This window comes from Buceros rhinoceros, unplaced genomic scaffold (assembly GCF_000710305.1).
Source record: "Buceros rhinoceros silvestris isolate BGI_N320 unplaced genomic scaffold, ASM71030v1 scaffold700, whole genome shotgun sequence".
NCBI lineage: Eukaryota > Metazoa > Chordata > Aves > Bucerotiformes > Bucerotidae > Buceros > Buceros rhinoceros.
The window spans coordinates 25,742-34,656 of record NW_010389932.1 but is presented as its reverse complement, the minus strand read 5'-3'; the positions used below and the strand labels follow the sequence as shown (position 1 = coordinate 34,656).

The window sequence follows — 8,915 nt, the reverse complement described above, 5'->3', positions numbered from 1 at the left end:
AAAAAAAAAAAAAAAAAGAAAAAAGAGGCAAAATATATGTATTGGAGAAAATTAATTATTAGTATCAGTCTAAGAATTACTAGGTCAGTAAAATATGAGTGCCATGTCCTAGAGCTCGGCTAACCCTGAAAGCAACACAGCTGCACGTACAAATTCCTCCCGGATCTCTCAGGCACACACTCAAGCTTACTAACGTAATTAACAGTGAATCTAAATGACAAAACTTAACATTTCATGTTTCAAAATCAGCCAACTAGCAACCAAGTTTTGGCTTTTTTTTTTCCTTCCCTTTTTTCTTTCTTCAAAACACATTAAAAATGCCTAACGTAGAAAATAAAATCCCAAACCACTCCTCTCTCGTCTACTTTGTTGTCCATGAAAGAATGCAGCGATGAGTGGTGGCCTAAGGGATGACAACATGACAAATACAGAGAGAGACCCGACAAACTATGGGTACAAAGCATATTGTGGTAGCTCCACAGCACCTGCCGGCTGCTAGCCATAAATCAGGTCAGATGCAGGTGAAACGCGTCACAGGCCACATCAGAAGAGGCAAACTTCAGTGGAAAGTATTAAAAAGCTTCTTGTCCAAGTGTGGGCCTCCCACTAAATCTGAACGAAAAGCAGAAACTTGCCCACATTTTATAGTTCCAACAAGCCAGGTAGTTCTAAAACTCCTTTAAAGACTTCTTCATAGCTTCTAAGCATCCAGCAAAAATCCCTTTGTTGGAAAAAACCGAAAAATCTCACCCAGCAAACACTTTCTTTGCAATCTACTTTCCAAAAGTTTGGTCCCTGAATTGTAATTGATTTTGTTAAAGTTACTTGAAAGTTTCCTATCTAAAAAAAGTGGTAAAAAGCATCAGTCAGCAGAGAGGAGCCGTAAGAGGACGCAGAGGGTCTGACACAGCCTCAGAAATGCAGTGGGGAATATTTTGACATGAGGAACCAGGCTCAGCTTCTACGGGATGTTTAGTTCACATCAGGTCAGCAGAACGCCCTCGGGTTAACGCACGTACCTCACAGATGTCCTTGAGATGCTTGATATAGACTCGTTCTGTGTTCATAATTTCCTGTATAACGTTGGTTCTCATCTGATCCTTGTTTTCAGCTATTTTCTGGCGATGCTTGCTAATATCTGCATCTTGTTCTTCATCCTGGATACTGCTGCAATTTTCTGGCACTTCTTCCTGATTAACTCGCAGCTGCAGCCAGAACAAACAAAGCAAACTGGAGGAAAGCAGCAAACTTTCACGAAGTGGCAGAGAGCTCTCACAAACTTCTTACAGTTAAGGGAGTTGTTGCTGCAGAAGTGTCCCCTTCCTTAGCTTGTAGAGAGGGTTCCCCAGCAGGACCTATCTCCCTGTACCCACTGCGTGTTCAAGCCACGTGCTGAGATTCCTGCCTGGTTAAACACGCGGCTCTCTCCTCAGAGCATCTGAGAGACACCGTGTCGCGTCGCCTCTGTTCTTTCCTGACTTAAGCTTATTTGTGACGCTTATGAACAGTTTATGTGTTATTTTGGCCATGCCAGTGCATGGGTAAAAATGACAAAACGAGACAATTCAAACACTTCTACACGGTTTCCCTCTGCCCCAGGCCCTTGTCCGTACAACGTGGATAAGGGCACACTCTTCTTCAGCCCCTGTCTCATTGCCCACGTTGGCTGGAGGTCAAGGAAGGGCAAGGGCAGGAACCATGTCTTGCACTTTGTGTAGTACTTCCTACAGTGTGCCCTAGGCTTCGTTACAAGCTCTCAAAAAATACTGCAAATTAATTTCTAAACCATAGATCAATTTTATACCTTTCAGGATTTACACTGTCATTAATCTGGCTGAGTTCTGACTGGGGAGTCCAGATTCCTGCACAATGCTGTGATGATAAATTAAGCCCTATTTTACCAACAAACCCCTGCAGTGTAGCTTTCCCCACTCCCCCAGGAAAACCGCTGTGTCCTCTCCCTAGATGCTCCCTGCTCCCGGTTGAGCTTTCTGCTGCCCTCATTTCTGCTTGAGAAATTCCCCTGGTTACACGAGGACCACCCAGAGGAAGGAGCCAGAGTAGAAGGTGTCAGAGGAGCTAAGGGACATTGGGGGGGTCATTCTCTATTGCTTTTTCCCTTGTGAAGCCATGAGGAGTTTCACCCCTGGTGTTCAGACACACAGATGCTGAGGGTCAGGCCCCTCACTTCCACATAGTGCCGTGGGGGTTGCTGTTGCACTCTACTAGGAGTCTGGCAAAGCAACGGAGCAAAAGCAAGAGTCTCTCACCCTGACAAAGCTAGCTGGAAACCAGGCTTCCTTGTCCTCATTCCTTCCCCACCACCAGTCTTTGTTGGAAGCTTCCAGAACTCTAATGACGTCTCCAGCTTTGAAGCCCAGCTCCTGATCATCCATAGTGACATGATCCCAGAGAGCTTCTGCGTAGACAATGCTGCCATCGCTTATCAGCTGAGGAGGGAAGAGAGTGAGGTTGTGAAGGACTAAAGATAAGCAACAAGCTCTTTAGAAATTACTAAGAGATCAGAATACCTCTCTAGAGTGACCTACTGCAGGATAAAGCTCCAGTTCTGGCTTTCCAGAAATCTGTGCCTATATTTATCAGTGAGAACGACGAGAGCCCAGCTCCAAAGCAGTGATACAGGCTAAGGAGCCACACTTCCAGTAAAGCGCCCGTCACTGCGCTCTTGCCAGCGACAGGACAGTGACAGTCACAGCGACAGGGTGCCGTGGCTGCCGGATTCTTCGCTGCGCTAGCTCCTGACATTGCCCCGTTCATGAATACGCGACCGCAGACAGCCCACACGCCACTACAGCACCGCGCAGCCCAGGACGTTACCTCATTAATCGCTAGCTGTTCCCCTCCGGGCTGCAGGTACCTGGGAGTGGCTTGGCAGAGCTCCTCGTAACTGTAATCTTCCTCGCTGCCATTGTCGTCCACTAAGGCTGAAGATTCAGTCCCACCATCTGCAGCAACTACAACAAAGGTGCAACAGCTGTTTGCTTCATTATTTTTAGGATTAAAAAAAGAGACCAACAATGCAAGAGGAATCACCGAGAATTGCCTTTGTTGTCACGAACAGAACAATAACAGCACAAGTGGAGGACAGCAGAGCCCTCAGGAAAACCACTTCTCCACCGTTAACATACTTTTAATCTTCTTTGGGATATTCTCCTTCGGCAGCTGATGAAACCCAGAAATTTTTGTGTGTGAAAAATAGAACTGCAACCATTAATTATTCACTTATTACCCAGAGGAAATCTCCAACGACCTGAGGCAGAAGGGGGGTCTCAGTGCTGTTTCTCACGTGGCAGACGAGAGAGCTCCGATGGGCCTGCAGCCCGAGGGGGCTGCTCTCGCCCGCAGGATGGGTCCCTCACGTTGTCACATCCCCTGCAGAGATGTAACTGCCCAGCACCTCTGTGCCCACCCATCCAGGAGAGGGGTGGGCAGCCCACGCCGCTGCCCCTGCTCCGAGCCGGCTGCCACCACCTCTTGGAGGTGCCAGGGGAGGCTCTGGCAGCACTGAGATACCCATGGGGTGGCCAAGGGGACAGGGAGTCTGGACTGAGCACGGTGTAACTGCCTGAGAAAAAACTTGTTCCAATTGCCCCAAATCATAAAAAAATCTCGGTTTGACATTGTACATTTTCTGACCAAAGAGACGGCTTTGTAAAGAAATAGAGGCCAGAACCGTGATGGGCTTCGTCTTATGACAGAGCCCCGTAAAGCCAGAGGAACACCACGTGAGTGACTGTCACCGCGTCCAGGTCAACCTGCAGCTACTGCAGAGACCTGTCACGTCCGTTTGGGTACATCGCTGGGTGGCAGGTCCTTTTGCTGGTCACCCCACACTGGCGGACAAGGAGGACTGGGCACCGATCTCAGGACCAAGAGGTGCGCCTGACACCCATCCCCAGTGCTCGGTGCTCGGCCCTTTCCGTGCAGGTGTGCCTTCGAGAGCCAGCCGCAACGTCCAGACAGATCGGGGTGGGCTGGAAACCAAGAAGCCATCATGATCACTGGTCCAGGGCTTGAGTGCACTCTCGGTCCTTGTTAATTAATCCCTAAAGATCAATCCTTATGGCAGGCCCAAGCTCTGAATAACTAGAGCCTGGAGTCCATACAGTGCTCAAAAATCCAGTTAAAAAAAAAAAATCCAGATTGTGCTGCTAGCACTGAACTCCTTTTCCAATGGTTACTGCGTCCCAGATGAGAGGCCACGCAGCCTGCAGAGCATCCCTCTGACTCCCAAGTGCCTGGAAAGGGACCTGTAAGGGGAGTTATTGAACCTGCCACCTCCACCTCGCAGCAAGGCAAGGCAGCAGCGCCCTGACCCTGCCTGTCCTCTGCCCGGCTCCAAGCCTGGGTCCCACCAGCCTGCCGAGCCCTGGGCTCCAGACGGGTGACAGTCACAAGGAGATGACTCCTGGCGGTACTCCGCACACCCACACAACTAACAGGCACACTGTTTCCTATCAGTTATTTATCTTACCGGGAGGAAACCACCTCCTTATGGGTGCTTATTCCATCACTAGCATCTTTGGTCACTTGGGTATTCAACTGCAATCAGAGATCGAAGCTAATTGCTGCGCAGATTCACTAGAAAACTTGGAAGACTCTTCCTTCCTTTAGAAGTGGAAAAATACGGCATAGTCTGGATGTAACAGAACACGGCTATTCGACTGTGCTCCTCTACTCCCTAGCATTTTAAATGTACGCTCACATCAATTCTCCCTAACCAGGGAGAATGCAGAATCCCTACAGAAAAAACAAGATTTTTTTTCCTACAGACTCTTAAATCTGAGCACTGATAAACTTTCAAAATACATCTTGTGAAACTCACTGAATTTTTAGCTTTTAAAGCAACACCAAAAGGAATGCAATGCCAGTGATTCTTTGTACATCGCCGCTGTACTACCAGTCCTGCCTGCTGGTTTCTTCCAGTAGCAACAGCACATCAAAACAACATAATTCATTTGGCTCCAGATGAAAAAATTTACTGCAATGTGGGACCGATAACTGTTCATTATTCTGTTCCAAATCAACAAGCTTATATTGTCTTCATAGTGAGACTCAAGCAAAAATCAGTTGCTTTCATTCTGCATCTCTTCCGCTGCTGCTTATAGACAGAGATATACACATATCACAGAAATATCAGAGGCAGGAGTGGGCTTTCCTGATGGCACCAGCGGGATGCAGAGGTTTAAAAGACAGCCTGGCACTGATTCTGATCTCCTGGCAGCTCTGTCACCCGTGTAAGGCTGCAGGCTCCCATGGATGACAGCAGTGAGAGTGATCAGAATCAGCCCCCCTGACTGCTACAGATTATCGGTTCAATCTAAAAACTCCGTAAAAAACAACAAGAGAGAGAGAGAGCGAGAGCATGTTCTACTCACACGTACCCATCTGAAGGCTCTCCAGACTCCAAAATCGTGCCATTCCCCCCCTGGCTACCATGCTGCCGTCAGACCGGACCCCAGGGCGAGGGTTTGGCAGGTGATGCTCAGTCCTGAGGGGCTGGCGGGGGATCACGAAAGGCTCTGAGCTACCACAGTGCAGAGCACCAGCCTGCCCGCTGCCTTCCGCTCTCGGCTGTGCCTCCGAGGCTGCGCTTGGCTGGGAACTGCCAGCAGCGCGCCCAGCCTGGCCACCGCCAGCTCCCGGCTTGCTGACATCATGCACGAAAGGCCCGGAGCTACCACAGTGCAGAGCCCCAGCCTGCCCGCTGCCTTCCGCTCTCGGCTGTGCCTCCGAGGCTGCGCTTGGCTGGGAACTGCCAGCAGCGCGCCCAGCCTGGCCACCGCCAGCTCCCGGCTTGCTGACATCATGGGGTGCCCTTAGGGAGGAAGTTCCAGAAAAGAAACAAAACGCTGGCTGCCTGGCCCCGGCCCACCGCGCCTGCAGCCAGCCGCGCCGCCCAGACCTCTCCCGAACCGCCCCAGCGCCTCCAGCACCGCCAGCCAGGGGTACATTTGTTTTTCATTAAAGCAGCTTAATCTGATTCTAATCTATATTCACATGGCTGCAGTTCAAAGGGCAAGAGTGCCTGGATGGGAGCTGGTTGTTCCTTGTGTTACAGCACTGCTCGGAGTACCGCGCTGTCTTTGTTGTTACACCAGTGGAAACTCCGGCAGAAGCAGACAATGAAGGTATTTTTGCATGGCTGTTAAAACTCCTCTTGCTTCACAGGGAAATGCTGTGTCATTATTTAGGGCACAAGCAACTGCAGTGTTAAGGCTGCAGCAGGCGGCTCCCAGGAACAGAGGGAAGGACAGAGGCGTTTTCTCACGCAGACTACAAACTTAATTCAGCTGCTCCTGAAAACGGGGAATGCAGCAGGACCAAACAGTCCAGCCTTCACCGGGACCGACGCAGCCAGAGCTCAGCCTCATCCGCTCACCACGGGCCAGCACTCACCACCCTAAACCCGCATCATTCTGCAGCAAAGCTGGATCGGTTCTCGCAGGGGAGGCCAAGGCAGGAGCTCCTGCCTGAGCACAGCGTAAAGCCTGCTGCGGCCTGCGTTGGTTGGTACTACAGCACTCCCTTCACCGTTTGGAAAGCTCCATAACCGTTACGGATCATCCTTTACCTGCAAACTGCATGCTCAGCCGAGCCCGTCCTTTGACTGGAGATTGCCTCCTCCAGGGATGTGGTCACATCACCCCGGAGGCACTTCCGCACACAGCAGCCCCTCAACACCCACTGAAATCACCTGAGTTCCCCTAGAGCTGCCTCAGAGGGAGAAGGAAAGGCCAAGCATCCCTCCGCGATATCAATGCCAGCGTCCTACAAAAATCCAGACAGTGCTGCGCTGCACCGGGGACTGCCAGGAATCCTGTTCTGAATCCCCAAACTCCCATTACTTCTCGCCGCAAGAACACTTGTTGGATAGCACAGGGAAATGAGCTAGCACGTATTATCAGAAGTTTACACACAGCCCCACACACTTTTCTCGGCATGAATCATTTAAAAAACCAACCCGGCACACAGCAGTGCCCCGGAGCACTGGTGGTGCTGGGACCTGCGAGTGAAGGCTTGGTGCTTTGGATCGACCAGAGCACAAGCTCCCTGCCACGTCAAACCCCTCGGCACAGGGGAAAACCAGCTGAAGTGCCCAAGGAAAACGAGAGCAAACCCCACACGGCTCTTCTAGAAGGCATTAAAAATGATCTCTGACAAACAGTGACTTGGTCTGATCTTTGCCGAACAGAAGGGACTGTGTGCTTCTGCCCGGTGACGAACACAGGGCCACCGCGGGATGCTGCCGGCGGGGCCGGGGGAATATGTTCTCCCTCCTCTGCACCAGCACGTCTGGAAACTGCACAGCCACCTCCTGAACCACCACAGAAGTACTTGCCTGGGGTGAGCTGGTGGAGGGTCCATTTCCCTGCAAGATGGTCTGGGGACAGGAGGAGGTGCAGGCTGTCCTTTGTAGCGGCAGCCCACAGTGACCCTGTCCGAATGTGCACCGAGCTGGCTGCACCGGCACGCTGAAAAGGTGTGGGTAGCACCGACTAAAATACTAAATCTAAAAACTAGTTTATCCACTGCAAGAAAATCCAGTTCCAGATACCCCTCCGGTGTCACAGGACCCTTCACCCCGGGGCAGGACAAAGGTCCCACCCGCTTTCCCCCCACCTCTGGCAGCAGCCAGCAGCAGATGCCCAGGGAAGAGCTTAGACATGGGTGAGGCGTGCCATGGCATTTTTCTGATGTGCTCTTCTAAATTCCAGCTCTCGGCAGATCAGAGGCAGACCCCTCCTGGGGCAGAAGTGCTCGCTTTGCCTTTAACGACTGCATTTTTCAATCGGCTTTCTGAATTTCTGTAAACTTCTGGGGTGTGAAATATCACATGCAGCAATTAGTGTCATAGATCAATTTTACAGGATGTGAAAACTCTATTTTATTTTGAACTTGCTATCTGATGATCTCATTTGATGCCCTTCAGTTCTCACAGTACTGGAAACAATACTATTACCTGCTCATTTTCCTATGCCAGTCAGAGTTCTGTTCCGCTGTGCCCTCTCCTCCAGGTGGCAGAGCCCTGGCCGCCTAGTCATGCCCCACACAGAGGCCCCGCGGAGCTTTACTTGTCCTTTTGCGTTTCTCTGTATTGACCCCTGTTAAAAACGCCTTTTGAGATGGAAAGAAACGGGGACGTGGCCCCCACACGCCACACCAGGGACACAACTGGACCTTCTGTTTTGTTCTCCATTCCCTTCCTACAAATTCTTGCCCTTTTATTTACTGTTTTGGCTGTTGCTACGCGCTGAGCTGACACTTCAAATATCCGTTTGGGTTGCAAGATCTCTTCCTGAATGGCAGTATCCAGCTCAAAGTCCGTTCCTCTGCAGGCACGCTGGGCTCGTGCTCCTCCACGCGCAGCCAGCGCCGTGCCTTTATCGACAGCTAATCCACCCGCCGGGTACGGCAGCGCGGCGCGGCGCACAGCGGCATTGCGAAACCCTTCCGCCACTTTGCTCAAGCAGCCTGGGCTTTTACTACCATGAATAATTTAGCACATGAGCAAGAATGATGATTTCATTCCACATCTCCCTTCCAGCATCGTTTGTGAAGACACTGATCACCTGACTCCACTCGTGAGCTCTCTCCTTAAGAAAACCGTCCACCTCCCTCCTCTGCCACTTGTTAAAGCATGGGAGGATCTTCCCTCTTACCAGGCCTCTTTCGAGAGACATCTGTAACAGATCTTGTCAGAGGCCTTTTGGAGATCCATGCAGCCTGCACCTGCTGAATCCAATCCCCGCGGTCACATCCGCAGTGATTCTTTTCAAAAACCTAATCCCTTTGTGGGACACAGCCTTCCTCTACAGGACAGGGAGGTGTTCGAGATGGCCAGCGTGGCTTCACCAAGGGCACGTCCTGCCTGCCCAGCCTGGAGGCCTGCT

General features: G+C 51.1%; 1 protein-coding gene across 1 annotated transcript in view; it reads right to left on the bottom strand.

Annotated features, from left to right (window-relative positions):
• Positions 1-1,019: 1,019 nt before the first annotated feature.
• Positions 1,020-8,915, bottom strand: part of LOC104492962 — a gene marked incomplete at both ends in the record, with an annotated part of 32,696 nt that continues 24,800 nt past the window's right edge. Inside the window, 3 exons of the mRNA XM_010135574.1 lie at positions 1,020-1,205; positions 2,271-2,450; positions 2,839-2,975. Coding sequence (XP_010133876.1) covers positions 1,020-1,205; positions 2,271-2,450; positions 2,839-2,975 — 503 coding nt within the window. The remainder of the gene's footprint in view (positions 1,206-2,270; positions 2,451-2,838; positions 2,976-8,915) is intronic.